This window comes from Drosophila miranda, chromosome 3, assembly GCF_003369915.1.
Source record: "Drosophila miranda strain MSH22 chromosome 3, D.miranda_PacBio2.1, whole genome shotgun sequence".
NCBI lineage: Eukaryota > Metazoa > Arthropoda > Insecta > Diptera > Drosophilidae > Drosophila > Drosophila miranda.
Window position 1 is genome coordinate 18,732,930 of NC_046676.1, and position 21,378 is coordinate 18,754,307.

The window sequence follows — 21,378 nt, forward strand, 5'->3', positions numbered from 1 at the left end:
TCGCGCGTGACTATCGCACATCTAGCACCACTTGTCAAAAACAAGCCAGTCATTTCGTGCCGCTTTTTTCTACAAAAAGAATTGAATTGTAAATTGAATTGTAAGAACTAGATAAACAACAAAAATGGTTTACGAGATGGACTTTACCGATACACCCGTCAGCACTGGCGTAAGTAGCAACCCGAGTTTAACCCAAGGCTCATAATAACTTAACGTTTCTTTGCACATTTGCAGACCACAATCATGGCCGTCGAATTCGACGGAGGAGTTGTGATTGGAGCTGATTCCCGTACCAGCTCCGGACCGTATGTGGCCAATCGTGTCACCGACAAGCTGACTCGCATCACAGACAAAATTTACTGCTGCCGTAGTGGCTCTGCCGCCGATACCCAGGCCATCGCAGATATTGTGGCCTACTCGCTGAACTATCACGAGAACCAGACCAGCAAGGATGCCCTGGTCTTTGAGGCTGCCTCAGAGTTCCGTAACTACTGCTACAACTATCGCGACTCCCTGCTGGCTGGAATCATTGTTGCTGGCTGGGATGAGCAGCGCGGTGGTCAGGTGTTCAGCATCCCATTGGGTGGCATGCTGACCCGCGAGCCCTGCACCATTGGCGGATCGGGATCCAGTTTCATTTACGGCTACGTCCGAGAGCATTTCCACGAGGGTATGAGCAAAGAGGAGTGTGTGAAATTTGTCAAGACAGGTAAGCAGCGTAGGACTTCCATACAAATTGGAATTAATCATATTTCACCCTCTTAGCGGTTCAACATGCCATCTATCACGATGGAAGCTCTGGCGGTGTGGTGCGCGTTGGCATCATCACCAAAGAGGGTGTGGAGCGTCGTCTGTTCTATAACACCGAATCGGGCGAGTCCGAGATATCGGGCACTGGCAGCAGTGCTATTCTCGCCCAATAGTCGAATAGAATGGATTGAAAATTAAAGTTAGATCTGCTTTGAGGGCGTTGAAAACGGTCGTCAGAAAAATAAAATTTGGTTTTTGTCATATATAGTTTTATTTGCGTTTTTGTTTTGGCTCTTGCGGCAGTACAAAAGTTAAGTCTCTGAGTGCTACATGGTAATATAATAAATAGTCGAAAAAAGCCTTAATCCTAATACATAGCGCACATGGCCCTGGTCTATGCTCACAACCCGAATACTATCCATCCATCGACGCTTTGGAATAGCCACCAGGACACACAAAGAGTGGATCACTTTCGAAGCTATTTCACAGCGTCGATTATCACATCATAAATGCCCCATCCCCTATCCTAGACCAATCCCACGAGATTCAAGAGTTCAGTTTGGCACCCTCTTCGGCGGCATCAAGTGTCGTCTCCATGGACTTGGAGGATGTACGTTTCTGCATGCGGAAACGGTAATAAATCTCCGGTGCCCAGGCCAGGACCACTACTAGCAGCAGCACAATCTGGGCGTACAGGCAGATGACATAAGAGTCGGCGTAGTCGCGTACCCATCCAAGCAGTTGTCCCACTGTTATGACAATCACGCCCTTTGACATCATGCTCAGCCCAAGGCCGCCGGCCAACTTATCCGAGCGACAGTGCGCCGATATGGTGAGATTGTTGTTGATCACCGTGGCAGACTTCATCATTCCCATCAGTATGGACATGGCAATTATGACGCCCAGGTCTTGACTCTCCGCCAGCACCAGACGTGCAAAGAGTAGTCCAGCAGTACCGAACAGGAACACCACTCGGTAGGGTATCCTCAGGTGATCCGTAAGGCAGGGCAGCAGCAGGCGACATACGATATCAGCACCAGCCACCACGGACATGCAGAAGGCCACCGCTGTGCTATTCAGACCAGCTGTCTGGCCGAGAAAGTCGGGATAGATCATGGTAAAGTTGATGGTGGCCGTGTAGACCAGCGCCATGCCAACAATGATGCTCCAGAACACAGCGTCCTTAAGGAGTTCCAAGTCCATGGCTTGGACCAAGCGGTTACCCATTCGTCGGCACAGGGACTCGCTCTTTGACTGGGCTTCATCCATCTTGCTTTGGGTCGCTACAACGACAATCTGCAAGGGGCTCGATTGTCCCTTCTCCCCATCCGTTTCGGCCAGAAGGCGAATGTGTCGGCGGTTATTGTGTTTGACGGGAGGATTCAGGGGTTTCAAAAACATGGCACCAAAGAGCTAGAACGAAGAGTATAACTGGATTTAATTTACGATTGGATTGAAATTGTCGTTAAAGACGTACCCCGGTCAGGGAAAGCGCAGACATAGCCAGGACTGCAAAACGAAAGCCGTGGTTATCCAGGAAATATCGTACAACGTGAGGTATGAGCACTTGTCCAACGCCAGCACCAGCCAGGGAGACGCCCACGGCACGGCCCCGCTTGTTGCTGAAGTAGGAATTGATGGCCATAAATGTGGAAGGCGAAATAAGTCCCAGGCCGAAGCCCACAAAGAAGCTGTAGCCGACGATAAAATGCCAACTCTCTGTGGCAAACGAGCACAACGCCAGGCCAAAGGAGACCAAAACGCATCCGGTGGCTGCCACATTGCGCGGCTTAAAGCTCTTGATAGCCGGCCCAACGAACAAGCCCGAGAAGTTCAAGGCCAAGCTGTTTAAATTCGTAATCAGCGCCGATGTAAAGGTGTCCTCATTCATCCGACGCAGCTCACCCACAAAAAGTTGCCCAAATACGGACAATATTGACTGATTCGTCATCTGTGAAGGCGAAGAACGAACAATGGATTAGTTTATTTTAAATTCTAAAACGCAGTTGACGATTGCTTACATTGATGACGGCCACAGCTGCCACCACAACCCATCCCCAGCCACCGTCTGGAACAACACGACTTGTCTGCACATCCATCTCTGGCTAAATACTCTCCGAGTTGGCTAATATAATGGCTTTAGCAGCTGAAAATACGAAAACAGTGAAGATAAGCATATATGAAAAACGTTTGTCTTGTTTATGGCATTGATAGAGCGTTCAGATAAGCAGTCCATCTGATCTGAATCGGACTTACACGTCTATTCGCCTGAAGGTGAATGATTTGTGTGTTCATTGCTCATAAACTGCGTGGCCATTGCGTAAACAAAGCTCGGCGTATTAACAAATTAAATTAAATTGCTTAAATTAATCCCAAAGTAGCGACATTTTCAGTTTGGCATTAGTATGACCTAATTCGCAAGCCAACAAATATACTGATAGCCCTATGACATTAGAGTTTGCTAACTGACTACCTCCAAAAACAGAGACATGTAACACTTTTCAGATCCAATTTTGCTGTCACATCATCATTTTGTCACAGATAGTCTCTTAATTCTTCGAGTGACGTGTTAGCTATGACCACTAATTTTGCGTTTCGTCTCTCTTTTCACAGCAAAGTTAGCAAAGTTAAGGCCATAAGACATCTACCTTATTTTAGATGTTTTGTTTATGTTCTTGGGCAATCAAATTCGTAACATAATTAGCTCGACATAACATGGAGCTGATTAGAACTAGTCAATTTATTATTATCACAAATAATCACACATATTTTTCTCTCGGTCACACGCCAGGCTTTTTTCCGATTTTTACATACGGTCTCACTATATTCAACAATTCAGTGATAGTATCAATCAGCTGTGCCATTTTTTTTAGTTTAATAAAATACTTTGGACCACATTTTCGTTAATTATTGGCACTTAGAATCACAATGCCGTGCTTCCTATGCACTCATCGTGTGGACGACGCCATTAGCAATATAAAGTTCGATTCCGTCGAAGCTGACTCGCTCGGATTAAGGCAAATAGTTGAAAAACACTTTTGGTTGCGGGTAAACAAAAACAGAATGAGCCGTCTGTGGCTTGACTTAAATTTCTAATGAATTTTCCGCTGAATTGCAGTTTAATGATTCTGTCGATGGCTACGTGTGCGGATCATGCTGGGAACAATTGTTGCTGTTTCACAACTTCTATTTAACCGTGGAGAATGCCCACAAAGCCCTGACCGAACTGGAAACAAAGCAGGCCGAGGAGAACGTCGCGGAGAATCAGACCACTCCAACAGCAGTAGTTGCAGCCGTTTATGGCGGTACTGTAAAGGATGAGAACGTGCAAAGCGTGGCAGCTGCCGTGAAGCGCAGGCGGGGTCGTCCCCGCAAGACCCGGGCTGCTTCAAGTGACGAAGAATTTCAGAACGTGCTGGAACAGATCAATTTGAACGAGATTAAAATTGAGTACCCCGAGGCAGATCTAACCATAGCTGATGTGCTGGAGGATCAGGAGGAGCAAGACTTTGAGTCACACAGTGGCTGTGCCACGGAAGATGATGATATTGAGGAACCTAAACCGAAAATCACTCGAAAGGTTCGTGGAAGGGGCCGCGGCCGTGGCCGAGTTCGGCTAGCGGAGAAGCCAAAAAAAACCCTCGTCTATAATCTTCAGAAGTCGAGCGAGTTCAATGACTACATCAGGCAACACTACAAGATGCAGTGTCATGTGTGCAGTGCCCCCATGGAGGGTTTCTCGGAGATGCTTGTCCATGTGCGAGAGAAACACAATCAGCGTGGATACGCCGTCTGCTGTAACCGAAAGTTCAGAAAGCGCGGCGTACTGGTCGATCATCTGCGACGCCACGAGGATCCCGACCTCTTCAAGTGCAAAATCTGTGATCGCGTAATGGGCCAGAGGCGAAGCCTTGAACTCCACATGCGAATGCACGACGTCAAGTCGCAGGGCCGTCTCTACCAATGCGATCATTGTTCTAAGAGCTTCTACAGCGCCGTCGTCTGCGAACGACACAAACTAACGCACATTCCCAAGGAGCAGTGCCAGGTGAAATGCTCCAACTGCGAGAAGACGTGAGTCTCCCTGAGGAGAGTTTCCTTTCTTTTCATTTATCTTTTATTACATTCTGCAGTTTCCCCACCAAATATACCATGCAGCAGCATTTTAAGCTCGTACACTTGAATTTATATGCAAAGATTTGCGACGTTTGCGGCAAGTCCATACGTGGACGGGAGGCTCTCGCTCGCCACATGGAGGAGCACACGGGCGCTCCGCAGGCTACTATCGAGTGTCATCTGTGCGACTCCAAACTAACCACCAAATACGGCCTGGCGCGTCACATCAAAATGATGCACACTGTCGAGAACCTACAGCCGATGCAGTGCGAGCTGTGCCTCAAGATTTCACCCAGCCTCCAGGCCCATCAGCACCACATCAAGTACACCCACAACACGGCCCGCAATCACCAGTGTCCGATGTGTGAGAAGGCCTTCAAGCGACCAAACGAATTGCGGGTAAGCCAAGAGAACGTCTTTCTCTGTTTGATAGCCTTTGAACCTTCGCATCTTTTTTTAGGAGCATTTGACTACGCATACGGGCGAAGTTCTGTACACCTGTCCGCATTGCACACAGACCTTCAACTCGAATGCCAACATGCATGCCCACCGCAAGAAAGTGCATCGCAAGGAGTGGGAAGAGCACCGCCTCCAGCGCTTGGTGCGAGGCCGGAAAAAAGATTCGATCATTGCAGCGAGCGTGCGAAAGACCACCGAGGCCAGGGAGGACTTCAGTGTAGATCAGACCACTGCTGTCGAGGCTCCAGCCGCCAACAGTCTCAGAGTCTTAGAGGAATGTTAACAAAGTGACATAACACTTCGTGGCATAATAAAAGTGTACATTTAATTCAAAGAGCTGCTAAAAACGTGTTGTAATATGTTTAATTGAAACCTCATACCCTGTAAAGGGGGGCTGGGCGATTGTTGGAGGACAGCCGGCTGTAACCGGTTTGCGGATTGCACCCTGATCATCTCGAACTGGTATAACGGACATCGATGCTGTCTTATCAGCGATTAAGGTCGAATCTGGTAGCGCGAGCACATATAGCACATGGTTCAGTCTGAATGCTGGCGAGCAGTCCAGGCGCTTCAGCTTCAGACACTCGAACCAGTTTAAGTCGGTTTTTAAGTGGAACTGCCTCCTTATCAACGGATTGGCATTATCATGCTCGGTTCAAAGGTACCATGAATCGGCGTGTCGTGTGTGTTTATGTCGTTTTTCTAGTCTCATGCAGAATCTGAAATCTGTGCCATAGAAAAATGACAAAACAATAATTTCTTCTATATTGTTTTTGTATTCTTCTGGTAACCTCTTGTTTACCGATGGAATATTTTTCGATCCCCTTGATACTTTTCAAACAAATTCAAAAGTCCCCTAGATCTCTGATCTTTGAGAGGGTGTTTCCCTCACAAAACGTCTTTTTGTGAATCCCTTTGAGCCACTCAAAATGTTTCCCAGCTATAGATCTGTACACTAATATTACTAATAGTAATATTAATAGAAAGGGAAGGATCTCCACTACGAACGAAAAAGTCCTTCTGTCATGTTCCGTGTTATTTTGCAATAGAACCAAACGAACAAAGAAAGGAAGGAAGAATTTTTGCAATCAGATTTGGACTTACTTGGAAATTATAGACGTATTTTCATTTGCATAAAGTAACCGAGAGCAGACACTATTTACTTTTCCAAATCTTGTTTGTTTTAATTCCACACTATCACCTCTTAGAGTTCTTTTAGCTTTGATGATGCTTATCTCACGAGCAAATATTGTTTGAGTCTAGTGCCTGTCCCATATGCCTTTTTATAATGTTGCCGAATGAGAGCCGAGTCTGAAATAGAATACGAGGTACAATAAATAGAGTCAAATTGAATTTCGCAAGACATTTTGGCGCCAAAGTACCGATTAGTATCGATTGCTGTGATCACCAGGCAGCCCTGGAATCATTAATATAAATATATCCATTCAAAACCAAATTAAAACAATTTATAAGATAATTATTATTATTTATCATTACATGCAGATATTTTAAAATTACTTTTGTATTTAATTTCTTTTAAGAGGTTATGTGTGTAATTGCTGACAACTCTACACCGCACAGCTGAGTGCAGTTGTCTCTTTCGCTCACACAAACGTGAACGTGTCAACGAAGGTGTTTTCCTTCGGATTTGCTGTTATTTCTGTGCGTCCTGAACAAACATTGGCCAGAATGGTGGATGATAGCACTAGGAAAACACTGAGTAACATTCCACTGTTACAGATAAGGGCTGGGCCACGTGAGAAAGACGTTTGGGTGCAGAGGCTGAAAGAGGAATATCAGGCGCTGATTAAGGTGAGTGGCGAAACCACACCACACCTATGCATGTACAAAAAGATTCAACTGTGGCGCCTCTTGCAGTATGTGGAGAACAATAAGCAGTCGGGCAGCGACTGGTTCCGGCTGGAGTCCAACAAGGAGGGCACCAAATGGTTTGGAAAATGCTGGTACATGCACAACCTCCTAAAGTACGAATTCGATGTGGAGTTTGACATTCCAGTGACATACCCAACGACGGCACCCGAAATCGCACTGCCCGAGTTGGATGGCAAGACGGCAAAGATGTATCGCGGCGGCAAAATTTGTCTAACAGATCACTTCAAGCCCCTGTGGGCACGCAATGTTCCCAAATTTGGAATTGCCCATGCCATGGCTTTGGGAGTGAGTTGAATCCAATGATATATCAAGTCAAGCAAACGTGTGGGCTCTAATCAGTAACAACTTCTTTTTTAGCTGGCTCCCTGGTTGGCTGTGGAGGTTCCAGACTTGATCGAAAAGGGCATCATCACATACAAGGAGAAATAGTTAAAGTTTTGTTTCGTTACGAGAAACGTAAGAGCAAGAAAATGAACAAATGCAATTCAATATGAAAGTCATTTTATCTTTGCGTTTATTTAGTCAAAAGTCAAATTGGAAAAGATCATGCTTCGTCTTAGTCCTCGTCTCGTTCCACATCGTTCTCGTCCATTCCATCGTCTATCGCGTAGCCTAAGTGTGTGTTTATGTGGTAAGAATTTCATTTGGTTGATTTCATTTCAGTTATTTGATCTGTGAGCTTGTTCCTCGTACTCCTCCTCCTCTTTGGATATAACCCTTCAGTTCATGTGATTGTTGTTGTTGTGGTTGTTGTTGCGTTGCGAGGACTGACGCCAGGTGTCCGACCATATTGAGCTTGGCGAGGTGAATGGATCATACTGAGTAGGCAGACTCTCGCCGGGTCCGGTTACCGCAGCTGCACCTGATCCGATTCCTCCTACTCCTACTGCTGCTGCTGCTGCTACTATCCCCTGTTGTTCTTGTGCAATGTTGTGCGATGTGGCCAGCATCTGACTATTGTTGTAGCCCGTTGCAGCAGCTAGACCTGGTGGCGGACGCACAACATTCACCACACCCGTTGTCTGAACATCTGGCCAAGCACCATAGCCCAGCGGCGACCAGGGTGAGTTCCAGTTGTTGCTCTCCATGTTCGCCAGCAACAGGAGTTTCTCCTGCTGCAGCTGCTTTTGCTGCTGTTCCTGCTGTCGCTGCTGCATCTCCAGTTGTTGGGCCTGCTGGAGCAGCAATTGCTGCTGCATAATCAGTTCGCTGCGCTCCCACTGGGCCTGCTGCTGCTGCTGCAGCCTCTCACGCTCCCTCTGCTCGTATAGATCTGCAACAAAAATAGGATTCGCTATACATTAACCAAACCTATGTTGTGTGCGTGCGTGTGTGTGCTTACCATCTACGGGAGGCAACTCAATCTCGGCATTGGCAAAGAGCGAATTGCTGGCGGTGGCCGATAAAGGCTCCCACAAAGATGTCATCGCTGGCGGCGTCGAGGTTTTTCGGCTTCCTCCAATCGGTCCGAGATCGCTAGATTGTGATGGTACTTGAGATGATGATGCAGCTGCACCTACTGCTGCTGCTGCTGGTAGTGGAGCCACATGGTGTTCTATTACTGGTACTGGTAATGGCGGTGCTGCCGGTGCCGGAGTCAAATTTATTCCATTGTCCACGGCCGCAGGCTGGCTACTGGCTGTTTGGAGCACATCCCTGAACGACACACGACTGCTGGTCTCCCAGGGAGAGGTGATGCACTTGATGGTATCGGGCGAGGCTGGTGGTGAGGCACTGGTAGCCGATTGGCCAAAGTTTAGCTGCTTCTGGCGCTGTTTTCGCTCAGATTTCCTCACTGCGACCATAGACGATGTTCCATTCGTTGCCTTTTGTTCCCTGCGGCGCTCCCTCTCGCGTTCTCTCTCTCGGCCTGGAGTCTTGCCCAATTTCTTGGCCGATCCATTTTGTTCCTTTAGCACTCGTTGCTCTTGGGGCTTGATGAGGGGCTTGGGCGATATATTCTCCTGCTGAGGAGGACTCGGGGCTGAGGGCTTGGGCATCGGTTTCTCCTGGACCTCCTGGACGACTGGGGTGCATAAAGGTGATGGCTCTGCTTTGAAGGATGGCTCTGCTTTGGGTAATGGCTCTCCTTTGGGTAATGGCTCTGCTTTGGGTAATGGCTCTATTTTGGGGAATGGCTCTGCTTTGGGCGATGGTTCTGTTTTCGGCGATGGCTCTGCCTTGGGCTTGGGTGCAGGAGGCACCACAACCACGGGTGTCTGTCTAAACTTCTTCTGGGGCCGCACTGGAGCTGTTGGCTGCGGGGGTGATGGCGTTGCCGATTTCTTCACGGGCTTGATGGACTCGACTGGCACTGGCACTGGCGCGGGCTGAGGAGGATTGAGGGTGGGGGTGACTATGGCTTGTGGCTTTGGTTTGGGTTTCTGCAGATGCTTGCTGAGGGAATTCATGTCCATGCCCCAGGTTGACCAGGACGGCTTGGATTTACGCGATGTTGTCGTAGTCGTGGGCGCAATAAATGTCCGCTTGCGCACTTCCTTCACTTGGCCTCCACCATTCCTGGCCCGTTGCTGGTGCTGGTGAGGGTGGTGGTGCTGATGTTGTTGCACTGCCTCCGCTTTGGCGGCCGCCTCCTCAGCCTGCATCTTAACGATATTCCGCAGATTAAAGGTAGGCTGGACGGGGCCCTTGTAGCGGGCCGCATCGTACGCACTCTGCTGGGTCATGATGGCCTTCGAATCAAATACGGCCGCAACCAAAACCAAACAGAAGCTGGCCAACAGCACCACAAGCGCAGCATTTCTCAGCGAAGTCTCCCAAGCGGGTCGCACCAGATGGGCGGCACACTGCTCCACACTCTCGGACGGCATCTGGGCCAGCATAAAGTATCCGATGTCGTAGGTCAGATTCGTGATCAGCGTCAGCGTTCGCCTCACACGCGACGTCGTCAGGTCCGAGCTGAATGCAATCTCAACCTTCCGCGTCTCGTTCTCGCCCAGATCGAAGCCGGCACAGTCCATCACCTTGAAGCCGTAGTCCTCGCAGGGCAGCGATCCGATCAGGAATCCCTCGATCCTCATGGGAATGACACCCGCATTGCGGGCCGTAAAGCTGCGGACGGTAACCACAGCCTTGTCGCCGGACTGGCAACCCTCGAACTGGTCGGGCGGCACATCAAAAAGCAGTGGTGTCAGGGAGCCTGGACGACGGTTGCCGAAGCGGAACTGAGATTGCACGGCGCGGGCCTGGAGCCAGACAGCCTCGTAGAGCGTGAGATTACTCCTCACATGGAGTAGGGTGCAGTACTTTTCCGGCTGATAGGCGCTGAAGGTGATTGGAATGGTAAGGCTCGAGCCGCCGGGTAGCAGGATGGGTCCGCCAGCCTCGGGCAGGGAGAAGACCTCGCGATCGGTGAGATAGCAGCTAGTAGAGCTGACATCGATCACCTCGTGGGGCAGAGAGAGCTGGGTGCGTCTGGCGTAGGCCGGGTCCGACAGGAAGTAGTCGAGGAGCAGCGGCTGCTGCGAGGGATTGGTCAGGGTGATCCACTGGCGCTGCACCTGACTGATCTCGATGGCCGGCGTGGGTGGTATCGGCTGGAACTGCACCAGCTTCGGCCACTCGACGGCAATCGCAAAGTCCAACTCCAACGGCGGCAGCTCGTCGCTGTGCAGCGTCAGGGTCAGAGCCTGCAGCTGTCGTTTGAATTGCCGATAGAGCTCTGTGCGTTGGCGCAGTTCGACACCGTCGTACAGGAGATTGTTGTTGATGCTGCTGGCGCCGCCCGGCTCCCCACCAAACGCTCCGCCACCGGGTATGCTGGGGAAGACGGCCTGATCGTTGGTGGAGTCCCTGATGTAGCACTGGCTCTGACACATGGCCGTCGGCTCAAAGTAGATCCGCCCCACCTTGGTCAGGGTCTGAGCAGCGATGGTGGTGCCCTTGGCATTGAAATCCTTGAACCGTAGGCCCGGCTTCGCGAAGCTGATGCTCTTGACGTGTACGGGATGTGTGAAGCTGGAGCGGATGCTCAGCACCGCAGTGCATATCTTTCCGGGGAAGCAGTTCTTGAAGCTCAACTGTTCCTGATCGATGTCCAGCTGTCCCATCGAGGCCTTGAACTTCACGGGCACACGCACCACCTCGTACGGAGTCCACACCTTGAGGGTGCCCTCGGCCGGACCGTCTATGTAGGTTTTGACGGCCACCTGGAAGACGGCGCTGTCGCCCTGGCCTAAGTACCGGCAGATGTGCAATCTGGTGGCGTCGTTCAAGTCGTCCTGCGAATTCTCGATATCCTCCGCCAACAGGCAACCAAAGAAGGAGCTGTGCGAGTAGACAGTCTTGGGCTCCTTGAAGAACCAATTGGTGATCTTGATGGGCATGGGATTGTCGTTGCGCAGGATGACATAGCCATCCCGCGACATCTCGGCATATGGCACAGTGCCCAGATCTAGCTCCAAGCTGGGCACTTCCGGCTCCAGCTCTCGCTCGTGCCTCTTCTGTGGTATACGCAGCACAAACGGCTGGGCGGAGATGTGCAGCCGCCCACTGCAGGAGACCACTGGCATCTCGAAGGTGGTAACATTCGTATCGATCCTAAGGGAGGACTTGAACATTACCTCATCGTTGAGCAGATTGAGTTTTAGCAGCTCCACGGAGTCGCCCGGCTGCAGTACAATCTGCAGTGGATCACCCATCATAGTCACCTCCAAAAGGGACTCGTTGATCGGCTCGCTAAGACTGACATTGTAGAGGATCAGGGGCATGGCAAAGTTGTTGCGCACCACCAGCGAGCGTTTCCTCTCCAGCGGAGTGACTCCCTCCGAACCATCGGAGTTGGAGACAGAGCCCGTTAGAAATTTGGTGACATTGCCATCGAAGGACAGGCCGCCCTTAAAGATCTCTGCCCGGACTAGAACCGTGAAAGGTTGCACTGGCTCCGGGCTGGAGCTGGAACTCTTGCTGCTGATGACCAGCAGATCGTTGATCGTTTCGCTGCTCTCGAACAGCTTGGGGTCCAGCACAATGCTCGTGCTATTGGGATCGAAGAAGAGGCCCGGTATATTCCGCAGATAGCTGCCGAAGAGCTCGCGGCTCTGATCGTTCTGGTCGTGCATATCCAGCTTGAACTCCATGGCCTCCGCATTGTTGGTGGCCACGCGGCCAAAGTCCGCCAGGGGATTACGTGCGTAGGGTGTTTGCTTGGGCAGGATCTCGAACTCGACGGGTATGACCAGGATGCTCTCCTCGAGCTCCTCGAGTTCGGATATCTTGATGCGTATGTAGGCGCTATGGTTGCCAGCGGTGCGGCCGTGGAAAGATATCCGTATGACTGGCTTCAGCGTGTGCGGCGGTATTTCCCAAAGATTCTGTGGTCCCTCGGAGCCACCGCTGGGCAGTTCCAGCTGGAACTCTCCGCCACTGCTGTAAATCTGTTTTATGGGTGATGGTAGTGTATCGATTGTAGAGATCAGTATTTTGGAGTATTGCACTTACCTCGAGTATCTGTAGCGGACGCTCGTGGGGATTATACATGTGAATCTCTGGGGTTAGCGTTGCGTTTATGGGCGCCTTGATGCCCACCAGCGGCTTCAAGCGATACGGACACTCGCTACCCTCGCCGCGTACCTTCATCTCCGCACGGCCGAAGGATGTGTGTATTAGCAGATCCGTTGATATGGCACCAAGCTGCCTCGGCAGGAAGACCACACTGAATGTGGTGTTCCCCAGCGGCGGCACCTCGCGCGTTCCAAAGAAACTGCTGTAGAAGGCCGGACTGGGCCCCACCACAGAGTTCAATTGAAGAGTGCGATTCGTGTGCTGGTTAAACAGCGTCACCTGCTTCGAACGCGCCTGCCCCACAGACCATGTTCCAAAGTCAAGGTGGGGCGGCACAATCCGCAGGTCTCCCAACATTTCGCTATGGTCGCGGCTGTGCGGCTCCGGGAGACTGATGAAGCTCTCCTGAAGTCCCTCCAGCATTTTTTCACTGCTGGGCTCCAGCTGCATTTGCTGGTTGTTGTTGCCACTGACTCGGGCGCCGAGCAGCACGAACAAAGCTGGTATCAGCCTCAGGACGAGCCGCAGCGGAAAATTTGTGTACATCGCGTGTGGTTTGTGTTGCAGTTGCGCTGCTCTTGCTTTTCCAGTTACTGTCCAGCTTTTTTTCGGTCGTGCTTTCCTCTGCGTTGGGCTTTATTTATATTATTCAATATCGTCGCTATTATCGCTTATTTTCTGGACTCGTATTATCAGCTGTGTCTGTGGTTAGTGATGGCAGCACCGCTTGCCGATAAACGATATTATCGCATAGCTATACATATTTGCATACTCATGCAGCTGGAAATGTAGGTGGAATCTGGTAAATATTCAGGTATATTTTGTTTAAGATACTAGCAATATCACGCGTGCATCTCTATAATTAAAATGATCAGCTGATCTTAATTTATTTAGTAGTATACTTTTAGTCAGTTCTCGATTATTGAATATTCGCTCGTTCATGTTATTCAGTGATAAGAAAAGTAAGGTCCGTTCGTACGATATATCTACATATATATAGTATATATATCTATCTTTCTTGGCTAGTATAATGTGTTAAAAATTAATGTTCGTCGAAATTGAGTTGGTCTATCGGTATATAATGGTATAATTTTTGGAATAATTTAATTTTTAATAGTTAAAGAACATTGGGTATAAAAACTTCCATACCCAGGTCTTTTAATTGTCGATCTCTCAAGTCGTACTTCCGTCCATCACTTATTTTACTGGATTGCATTCATAAACTTGTCTCATGTACTTTATTCGTATCACCTATTTGCTCACTCTATTCGAATCGGATATTGAATCGGTATGAATTGGTAGCAGCAATTGACTATTCCACACACTTACGTTGCATGTTGACTATTTATTATTTAAATTCGATTATTTAAACCTCAAGTTGGTATCCTGTTTAAATAAAGGGGGTTTAAGTGGGCTAAATGCGTTTCTCATATCACTAACCATACAGTATATACTGTATGGTTAGTGCTCATATTTACGGTACACTTTAAACAGAGAAGGTATTTTCGGTCACCGAAAATAATGAAAATTGACTAATTTTAGCGCAGTTTACGTGAAAGATATCGTTGTTTTTTTTTAGTTCTGAGAAAAGATGGTATTGATCCACAAGAAGAATTTACAATCAGTAATATTTTCTGCCATTTACCTCTCGTCGTTGAACAGTTTAAATAGAGGGGGCTTGAGTGGGCTAAGTTCGTTTTTTCATCGGTATATTGAGGACAGGAATAATAACAGAAAACAGAAAAAAAATTATACAATCCGAATTCGAGGCAATAGGCGTGTCGTGATCTTGTCTAGGAGAGGCAGCGTTAATTTCGCGATGGCCATGTTGACGCGCCTGACCAGCAGTGGCACCACAACCGTGGCTGGCGCTCCAGGCTCTCCGAAGGGTCTGCAGCGTTTCCAGAACTATATCGCTGCATTTCTGTGGCCTGGAACGCAACGCCACCAGCGGAAGTCGACGCAGTTGGACGCCATTGACTGCTTCACCAACGATTTGGTTAGCCGTAAGACTCAGAAATGGGAGGAGCTGCGCGACAGTCTGATGAACAAGAAGCAATCGGCCGCCCTGGAGGCTGACGCCAATAGCAATGTTGCATCAGGAACTGCAACAGCAGCTGGAGAAGGAGCAGGAACAGCTAATACCAGCTTCAGCCAGAACGTGGGCCTCATGTCCAAGGGCATGATGAGTGATCTGAAAGCCCTGCGTTCCCCGCAGCTGGGCCTGGATATTCGTTCGCTGTCGCAGCCGCAATTGGACAACCTTCTCATGGCCACTCTGGAGATCAAGAACAAGCTGGACTTTCTCTATTTGATCAGGCAGTGCATTCGTTGTAATCTATTGCCGTCCAACGAGGTGTTCATCTCCTGCCTCAAGTATTTGAGCACACAACGCAAGCTCCAGCAACTGGAGGCCCTGGCAGATATTTGCCGCCTGCTCAAGCATCCGTTTGCCCACACCTATGCCGACCTGGCACCCTTCAAAGCCATTGCCTTGTGGAACAATGGCAATGCGGATGTCGCTCTGATGACGCTGCATCGCGGATACGGCGTGAGCATGACCACCGAGGAAGGACGCCGTATGATTCGGACCGCCTTTCGCACAATATCCGAGGAGACGCTGGCCCAAAAGAGCGAGGCGGTGCTGGTGTCTCTCATGGACGTTGCCCGTGCCATTCATCGCGAGCACAAGGACATCTTTGTGGTGGCCTGTGTGTGGAAGCAATGCTTTGTCAGCGACTGGTTCTGTGACCAGAAATCAGCGGGCGAACTCTTAGAGCATTACAAGGAGCTGCAGGAGCTAGTGGAGCGGCGGTTAGATTAAGAAAACATTCCATAAGACATCAACTAATCTTATTTTGTTCATCTACAGGGCCAGTCCCCTGTGCTCTTCATTCCTGGGTCGGAACAATGTAGACGCAGTGCACCGACTGATTGAAGTCTATCTGCAGCATCAGCAGCGCTCTGCCTGCGCCAGTTGCCTGAGTTTGCTCTTCAACTACCAATGTGAGTCTGCACCACTTCCGGCCGACTATCACTAATCACTATACATTTTAGATTTGCGCAAGGATCTGCGTGCCTGTGCCGAGATAGTCAAGTCCTGCAGCGAGCTGGAGATGCCACTGAATGAGCTGCAGAACGAACAGTTCCTCAGTCTGTTCCTCGACCAAAGCGATCCCATTGACAAGGCCAACGGAACGACCGGAGCCGCCAAGTACAAGACACCAAAGTCCTTCCAGTACAAATTCTAGGCCGTCGTCGCACCATTACAGTTCTAGTTCTAGTTCATATGGCCGTTGTCATCGTAGATGTAGCACAAGTTACGACCCAAAGCAATATGCACCACCCTCCTCTCCCATAAAGCAGAATGTAAAGCAGAATGTCTCAGTGTCTCTTTAATAAATGTTATTGAATGTCAGTTTCAAATGTCGTTGGCATCGGGCAAGTTTCCCTCTGGCAGCTGCGCCGGCTGGAGACCCATGCATTCATAGCAGCGCGAAATTAAATGATTGCCACAACGATGGGCTTGGCACTGCTGGCAACGCGATCGCGCCTTTGTCTCCCTCTTGTCCTTGGAACAGGGCTTGCACCGACGATGCTTGTCGCCATACCGACTGCACAGACTCACACCCTGAGGCAAGGCGGCCTTCTCCAAACTGATTACGCCCACGTCTTGAGACCTCTTAGCCTCACCGCACACCTCGCTGATCAGTCGCTGTGTGGATTGGCCCAGGATTTCGCAGATCTGAAGTCGCATTCCCAACGTGGTCGTTGTAGAGCGTCTCTGAAGTCGCCTCTGGAGCCGCTGCTGGCTAAGAAACAGACCCAATTGCCGCTGAAAGTCACGCTGCTCCATTCTGGCATCACCTTTGAGTGATAGTCGCAGGAGTATCCATGCATTAAAGGCTGCTGTGTTGAGAACAAGATGCAAAAGATTCAGAAATGTATGGGACTCTTTCTCCAGCGACGCAGGCGTTGCGAACTTGGTGCTGTATCGTTGCGAGTGCTCATAAAACTGGCGACAGGTCTGTTCGGTGTGTCGAAAAAGCTTGACGGCATCCACTTCGGAGATGAGACCACAGCACATCAGGGCTTTATTTTCGTGTGGAACTAGCTTGGACGATCGGTTGTAAACGGTACTCCCACAGGGCCACAATTTGGGCCAATCTGCGGCTATAGTCTCCATCAGTCCTATCGAGCTCAGCTGAGATTCCATTAGCTCCTGGCATTGGGATAGACTCAAGTAGCGCGATCCCAGCGTAACATTTCTTCCCGTGGTCTTGTAGTCGCAGATCAGCTTTTCGACTTCTTTGTGAATGGACTGTGGCTGTGTGGTGGCCGAAGCATTGGCCATATACAAGGTCTTGGCATCGCAGCAGAGGGCCAGTGTTGCATCGGCCACAGAGCAGGGAACATCATCGACAGTTAACCAGCTGCTGCAGCCGTAATACGTTCGGGAGTTGATTATCAGCCTGTGCCAGAGCTTCTTGCCCTCCGCCCAGCTGTTGATTTCGCTAAGAGACTCCGATATGTACTCGAACCGTTGGAACGTCATGGTGGCCCGAAATATGGCATTGCCCAGTTCCACAGTCCACAGCTCATCCAGGGGCCCATTGAACTGGCCATTTCTGAACACACCACACAGGTAGGTCAGTCCGAGGAAGGAGCGCATCTCGACCACCTCTATTTGACGCTGGTGGAGGGATTGGGCAGTCCGCTTCCGAAACTGTTCGTTGACATGGCGTACCAGGAAACGCATCATTTCATCGTCGAACAGCAGTATCCAGGACTCGACGGCATTGGAAACGGTGACGGCGGGTCCCTTGCCACACGCCTCGTGCACCAACAAAGGGGGCTCTTCCGCAGCGGCCGTCCTATCTGCAGACCACCGCTGTCCGCTGGCTGATTTAAAGAACACTTTTAATGGGGGCCGTCCTCGTCCTCGCTTAACGACAGCTGCTCCCGATTCCGCTGGCGTCACCACCACCTGGTCCAATTCATCTTCGTTAATCAGTACATCGTTCTCCTCAAACAGCCATGGGAAAGGGTGTGCATCGGCTGTGACCTGCAGGGGATCCGAGTCCTCGGCGTTCCATGGCGGAGGGGAGTCATCCCCCTCGGGGAGATCGTCCGTCTCCTGCATGTCCTCATCATCATCCTCGTCCTCGCTGCACTTTATATCCGCCAAATACTCTTCGTCCACAGCGTATTCCATTTTGGTAATTTTGTTATATTTTGTTCTTTGATAATTTTGAATCGTCTTACAACACTAGGATTAAATAAATCGGCACTTTTTTTTATGTGTTGTGTGATTGCGATGCTAATTACACAAATTAGTTCATTAAAATTAATGATTATTTGTGGTAGTCATTAAACGTTTATTTACAGCATTTAAGCGTTTAATGTAGAAATCAAAAATCTGGCAGCGTTTTCCAATACCAACAGATACAGCAATCATTCAGCTCTCGTGTGTATTCGGCTTTTTGTTGCTGGCCTGCTTCTGGCGTCGTTGTCGTGTTTAACAAATCAAATAGTGCAATTAAATACAGTTTACAGACGTTTGCTTGACGCCGGTGGAGTGCGGAGTGGATGTTGTTGATGCGCGCGATCAGGTTTGTCAAAATAATTCGGCTAAAAGTGTCAATTTGACATGTTATATGTCATGGTCTCTGGCCATCCGATAGCGCATAGTGGCCAGCTATCGATACTATATTCGATTGGTAAAACAACTATTTAAAAGATTGCCAAGTGAATGCTGTTAGATTTCCAACACAATATGAAAACTGAAGAATCAAGTAGGCTGCAGGGAATGCCGAGATTTCGGGCCATAGTATGCCTCAACTTTTGTGTCCTGTCATTTAGCTGTGCATTCAGTTAAAGTTAGTTTTATCCCGAAGCCCGAGCTGTGAGCACAAATATTTTTGTTAATCGTCGAGAAAAAAATTTATTATAATATTTTTCCAAAAGTTAAACACACAACAAAATAAATTTGTGTTGTTTTTTTTTGTGCCTGGACTTAAACTCAATTTTTTCTGTGACGTTTCACAGGCTTTTTTCTTGCTGAACGTGCGCGTTGGCCTAAACAATGATTTCGCCAGATCATGAAGAGGTGAACCTGGTGCTGGATCACCAGGTGCGCGAGAACATCAAGAACGTGATGGATCTGCCGAACGGTCCCGAACGCTTCGTGTCCGACTGTAGCATGGACAATGATTCGCTGCCGCATGACCAGGAGTCGATGAATGCATTGGACACCCTGTCCGCCGATGGCATTGTGGAGGTGGAGGAGGATCACACCTCCGACCAGATGGTGGCGATGGACAGCAGTGAGCTACAGAACTACCACGAGATGATGGTGGAAACCGACCACGACCACCACATCGACATCAATGGATCGCTGCGCAAGCGTCGTGGCAACCTGCCGAAGCACTCGGTGAAGATACTGAAGCGCTGGCTCTACGAGCACCGCTACAATGCCTATCCCAGCGATGCCGAGAAGTTCACTCTGGCGAAGGAGGCCAGCCTGACGGTGCTGCAAGTATGCAACTGGTTCATCAATGCGCGCCGGCGCATTCTGCCCGAGATGATACGCCGCGAGGGCAACGACCCGCTGCACTTCACCATCTCGCGGCGCGGCAAGAAGGTCAGCCCGGGCATGCCCCAAAAGGGTGCAACCCAGACGTCTGTGGCAGGCAGTCCTTCCTCCGAAGTGGTATGCAATCCATCCATGAATTCCATACCCCATGGAGCAGAGTGTGATTCATATGTTTAATCTTTGCAGTTTGTTGGCGCCACAGAGGAAGTAGATGGTGCTGCCGACGCCCACCAGGGAATCGCCAATGTCCTCACAAACTTCGACCAATACGTGCGAACGCCGAACGGCCAGATGGTCAAAATGGAGCCGGAGTACGACGAGAGCATTGTCTACAGGTACTGCCGCAGAGCACATAGTGCAGACATAGTCTATTCGATCCTTCAACTTTGATCCCTCCCCCACCTACTCCCCCAAGTTGGCAGCAGGCCGTTGCAAACAATCCAATAGGCTTCCAGAGTCTCCACCCGTCACTGCAAGCAACCATTATAGATAAGATCCAGGCCTTTCAGATGCGGAAGGCTGCCGCGCTGGCCGCCATCTCAACAAATGTCGCCACCAGTGCCACCGGTGCCATAAAGCCTTTTACCAGCACATTTCGGCAGATGCCGGCAGAGTTTGAGGAGGACAAAAAGCCAGGTCCGATCAGGCGCGGACGTAAGCGCTCGGAGGTGGCTAACAAAACGCTTCAATCCGAGCAAAAAGCAGCCCAAGACACTGATCAGAAACAAAAGGATGCGAAACATGTAAAACCGGCCAAAAGAAGCAAAAAGAATTCCCCTAGGTACAGCGGGGCAGTTGCAAAGCACATTGCTGGACTCCTTATCTTAAGCCTGACACTTGGGTACCAATGTGGCTAAACACTCCCTTCTCATCCACAGATCCGAGTGCGAGGAGAGCGCTCAGGGATACGAGTCGTGCGAGCAAAACAGCGAGCGAGAAGTGCGCTTCGAGACCTCCGACGACTGGCAGTCCGTGATGAAGTAAGTAGGGCCTTCACTTTTGAGTGTTCGGTTGTACTTTCATGTTCTTTCGTTTCTCGGTGCAGAACCGTTTTCACTACGGAAGAGGTTGCTACGAGCGCCGCAGCCATTAAGAAAACTACTGCCAACAGCCAAGAGGCGGCCAACTGTAACAACTCCAAGACCGCAGATCCGATCATAAAGCGTGAGCGTAAGTTTCAGCATTCATTATAGCCCGATTGTGAACCAAAGTAAACGGCTTGGAAACATTTTCAGCCAAGCCAAAGGTCGTGGTCACCAGGAACGACCTACTTCATCACCTCGGAGCCCCGGCCACAGTAAAGGCCACAAGCAGCTCCAATCAAATGGAGATGTCCTCAGAGGAGGTAAACACCAACAACGAGGGCGGCAGCAGTCAGACCCAGTCCACACCGCCACCACAGAGTAAGATCAGAGGAAATGCACGCTTATATATATATATATATATATACTTACTGCTCCGATTTCCCCTGCAGATCTAAGTCGAGAGGAGCGTGACAAGTACAAATGCCTCTATTATCTAGTGGAGACAGCTATGGCAGTGCGTCCCAACGATCCCGGACAAGAGGAGGGCGTTGCTTATCTGCGCAAGTAAAGCCCCTCCACACCACACGCAACACAACACCCGAACAATGTGGTGCTGTAAATACACGTTATATTATTTTGTTAGTATTCATATTTAATGCAGTTCCTGCAACCAAATTGGCAAAGCTAATCATTAGCATAGCTCAAGAATAGGATACACACACAAATGGTACAAATCATTAGATAAACTTTACATCGCAACGCAGATTGGTGAATATCAGGGCAAAAAAGGAAACAATGAGAACACTGAAGCATCTAATCAAGTACTTGCTTAACTACTATGATTATGTGTAATATGGATTTCTGTTTAGTTTGTATAATTACGTTTATGATAGTTACGTTACAATAATTTCCAAATAAAAACCAAACCGAAGCCGCCTCCAGTGTGCCATACAAATGAATGTATTTAAATCGCGCGGTCTCCCAATGTATTTTTTAGTATTTTATTTTCTCATTGCT

General features: G+C 49.4%; 8 protein-coding genes across 10 annotated transcripts; 5 read left to right on the forward strand and 3 right to left on the reverse strand.

Annotated features, from left to right (window-relative positions):
- The first annotated feature begins 26 nt into the window (after positions 1–26).
- LOC108158581 (proteasome subunit beta type-6) lies at positions 27–1,015 on the forward strand. The gene is made up of 3 exons (XM_017291024.2): positions 27–169; positions 235–709; positions 766–1,015. Exons 1-3 carry the CDS (start codon positions 125–127, stop codon positions 921–923), a joined length of 678 nt encoding a protein of 225 aa, XP_017146513.1. The 5' UTR covers positions 27–124; the 3' UTR covers positions 924–1,015.
- On the reverse strand, positions 998–6,605 carry LOC108158576 (monocarboxylate transporter 13). 2 transcript variants are annotated; one of them, XM_017291020.2, is made up of 4 exons: positions 6,430–6,605; positions 2,772–2,896; positions 2,228–2,701; positions 998–2,163 (listed from the first exon to the last, which is right to left on the reverse strand). In XM_017291020.2, the coding sequence occupies exons 2-4, from the start codon at positions 2,847–2,849 to the stop codon at positions 1,297–1,299; spliced, it is 1,419 nt and encodes a 472-aa protein (XP_017146509.1). In that variant the 5' UTR covers positions 2,850–2,896; positions 6,430–6,605; the 3' UTR covers positions 998–1,296. The 2 variants fall into 2 exon arrangements, with proteins under 2 accessions (XP_017146509.1, XP_017146507.1); XM_017291018.2 differs by lacking the exon at positions 6,430–6,605 and adding an exon at positions 3,007–3,332.
- LOC108158575 (transcription factor grauzone) lies at positions 3,426–5,672 on the forward strand. Its single transcript, XM_017291016.2, has 4 exons — positions 3,426–3,798; positions 3,869–4,824; positions 4,884–5,265; positions 5,327–5,672. Exons 1-4 carry the CDS (start codon positions 3,679–3,681, stop codon positions 5,606–5,608), a joined length of 1,740 nt encoding a protein of 579 aa, XP_017146505.1. The 5' UTR covers positions 3,426–3,678; the 3' UTR covers positions 5,609–5,672.
- A 307-nt stretch (positions 6,606–6,912) lies between the features above and the next one.
- On the forward strand, positions 6,913–7,718 carry LOC117188412 (ubiquitin-fold modifier-conjugating enzyme 1). Its single transcript, XM_033392252.1, has 3 exons — positions 6,913–7,137; positions 7,204–7,503; positions 7,576–7,718. Exons 1-3 carry the CDS (start codon positions 7,015–7,017, stop codon positions 7,645–7,647), a joined length of 495 nt encoding a protein of 164 aa, XP_033248143.1. The 5' UTR covers positions 6,913–7,014; the 3' UTR covers positions 7,648–7,718.
- On the reverse strand, positions 7,703–13,462 carry LOC108158572 (transmembrane protein 131 homolog). The gene is made up of 3 exons (XM_017291008.2): positions 12,679–13,462; positions 8,561–12,614; positions 7,703–8,491 (listed from the first exon to the last, which is right to left on the reverse strand). Exons 1-3 carry the CDS (start codon positions 13,285–13,287, stop codon positions 7,938–7,940), a joined length of 5,217 nt encoding a protein of 1,738 aa, XP_017146497.1. The 5' UTR covers positions 13,288–13,462; the 3' UTR covers positions 7,703–7,937.
- Positions 13,463–14,430: 968 nt separating this feature from the next.
- On the forward strand, positions 14,431–16,159 carry LOC108159234. The gene is made up of 3 exons (XM_017292341.2): positions 14,431–15,555; positions 15,614–15,747; positions 15,799–16,159. The coding sequence occupies exons 1-3, from the start codon at positions 14,561–14,563 to the stop codon at positions 15,990–15,992; spliced, it is 1,323 nt and encodes a 440-aa protein (XP_017147830.1). The 5' UTR covers positions 14,431–14,560; the 3' UTR covers positions 15,993–16,159.
- LOC108159231 lies at positions 16,117–18,403 on the reverse strand. The gene has a single exon (XM_017292337.2). It carries the CDS (start codon positions 17,954–17,956, stop codon positions 16,163–16,165), a length of 1,794 nt encoding a protein of 597 aa, XP_017147826.1. The 5' UTR covers positions 17,957–18,403; the 3' UTR covers positions 16,117–16,162.
- On the forward strand, positions 18,267–21,316 carry LOC117185818 (homeobox protein PKNOX2-like). Of its 2 annotated transcripts, XM_033391115.1 has the most exons (8): positions 18,267–18,353; positions 18,790–19,453; positions 19,523–19,671; positions 19,752–20,117; positions 20,215–20,316; positions 20,382–20,506; positions 20,572–20,739; positions 20,811–21,316. In XM_033391115.1, the coding sequence occupies exons 2-8, from the start codon at positions 18,827–18,829 to the stop codon at positions 20,927–20,929; spliced, it is 1,656 nt and encodes a 551-aa protein (XP_033247006.1). In that variant the 5' UTR covers positions 18,267–18,353; positions 18,790–18,826; the 3' UTR covers positions 20,930–21,316. The 2 variants fall into 2 exon arrangements, with proteins under 2 accessions (XP_033247006.1, XP_033247007.1); XM_033391116.1 differs by lacking the exons at positions 18,267–18,353; positions 19,752–20,117 and having other exon boundaries at positions 18,827–19,453.
- Positions 21,317–21,378: the final 62 nt, after the last annotated feature.

Excerpts from the sequence above, each read along its gene's own strand:
- LOC117185818 (XM_033391115.1), top strand. The coding sequence starts at position 18,827 with ATGATTTCGCCAGATCATGAAGAGGTGAACCTGGTGCTGGATCACCAG. Across the intron at positions 19,672-19,751 it reads GACGAGAGCATTGTCTACAG|TTGGCAGCAGGCCGTTGCAA; the intron begins GTACTGCCGCAG and ends TACTCCCCCAAG. Across the intron at positions 20,317-20,381 it reads GACTGGCAGTCCGTGATGAA|AACCGTTTTCACTACGGAAG; the intron begins GTAAGTAGGGCC and ends TTCTCGGTGCAG.
- LOC108158581 (XM_017291024.2), top strand. The coding sequence starts at position 125 with ATGGTTTACGAGATGGACTTTACCGATACACCCGTCAGCACTGGC. Across the intron at positions 170-234 it reads ATACACCCGTCAGCACTGGC|ACCACAATCATGGCCGTCGA; the intron begins GTAAGTAGCAAC and ends GCACATTTGCAG. Across the intron at positions 710-765 it reads TGTGAAATTTGTCAAGACAG|CGGTTCAACATGCCATCTAT; the intron begins GTAAGCAGCGTA and ends TCACCCTCTTAG.
- LOC108159231 (XM_017292337.2), bottom strand. The coding sequence starts at position 17,956 with ATGGAATACGCTGTGGACGAAGAGTATTTGGCGGATATAAAGTGCAGC.
- LOC108158575 (XM_017291016.2), top strand. The coding sequence starts at position 3,679 with ATGCCGTGCTTCCTATGCACTCATCGTGTGGACGACGCCATTAGCAAT. Across the intron at positions 4,825-4,883 it reads TGCTCCAACTGCGAGAAGAC|TTTCCCCACCAAATATACCA; the intron begins GTGAGTCTCCCT and ends TACATTCTGCAG. Across the intron at positions 5,266-5,326 it reads AGCGACCAAACGAATTGCGG|GAGCATTTGACTACGCATAC; the intron begins GTAAGCCAAGAG and ends ATCTTTTTTTAG.
- LOC117188412 (XM_033392252.1), top strand. The coding sequence starts at position 7,015 with ATGGTGGATGATAGCACTAGGAAAACACTGAGTAACATTCCACTGTTA. Across the intron at positions 7,138-7,203 it reads AATATCAGGCGCTGATTAAG|TATGTGGAGAACAATAAGCA; the intron begins GTGAGTGGCGAA and ends CGCCTCTTGCAG. Across the intron at positions 7,504-7,575 it reads CCCATGCCATGGCTTTGGGA|CTGGCTCCCTGGTTGGCTGT; the intron begins GTGAGTTGAATC and ends CTTCTTTTTTAG.
- LOC108158572 (XM_017291008.2), bottom strand. The coding sequence starts at position 13,287 with ATGTACACAAATTTTCCGCTGCGGCTCGTCCTGAGGCTGATACCAGCT. Across the intron at positions 12,615-12,678 it reads GTCCGCTACAGATACTCGAG|ATTTACAGCAGTGGCGGAGA; the intron begins GTAAGTGCAATA and ends CCCATAAAACAG. Across the intron at positions 8,492-8,560 it reads TGAGTTGCCTCCCGTAGATG|ATCTATACGAGCAGAGGGAG; the intron begins GTAAGCACACAC and ends TTTTTGTTGCAG.
- LOC108158576 (XM_017291020.2), bottom strand. The coding sequence starts at position 2,849 with ATGGATGTGCAGACAAGTCGTGTTGTTCCAGACGGTGGCTGGGGATGG. Across the intron at positions 2,702-2,771 it reads CAGCTGTGGCCGTCATCAAT|ATGACGAATCAGTCAATATT; the intron begins GTAAGCAATCGT and ends TCGCCTTCACAG. Across the intron at positions 2,164-2,227 it reads CTGCGCTTTCCCTGACCGGG|CTCTTTGGTGCCATGTTTTT; the intron begins GTACGTCTTTAA and ends TCTTCGTTCTAG.
- LOC108159234 (XM_017292341.2), top strand. The coding sequence starts at position 14,561 with ATGGCCATGTTGACGCGCCTGACCAGCAGTGGCACCACAACCGTGGCT. Across the intron at positions 15,556-15,613 it reads CAGGAGCTAGTGGAGCGGCG|GGCCAGTCCCCTGTGCTCTT; the intron begins GTTAGATTAAGA and ends GTTCATCTACAG. Across the intron at positions 15,748-15,798 it reads TTTGCTCTTCAACTACCAAT|ATTTGCGCAAGGATCTGCGT; the intron begins GTGAGTCTGCAC and ends TATACATTTTAG.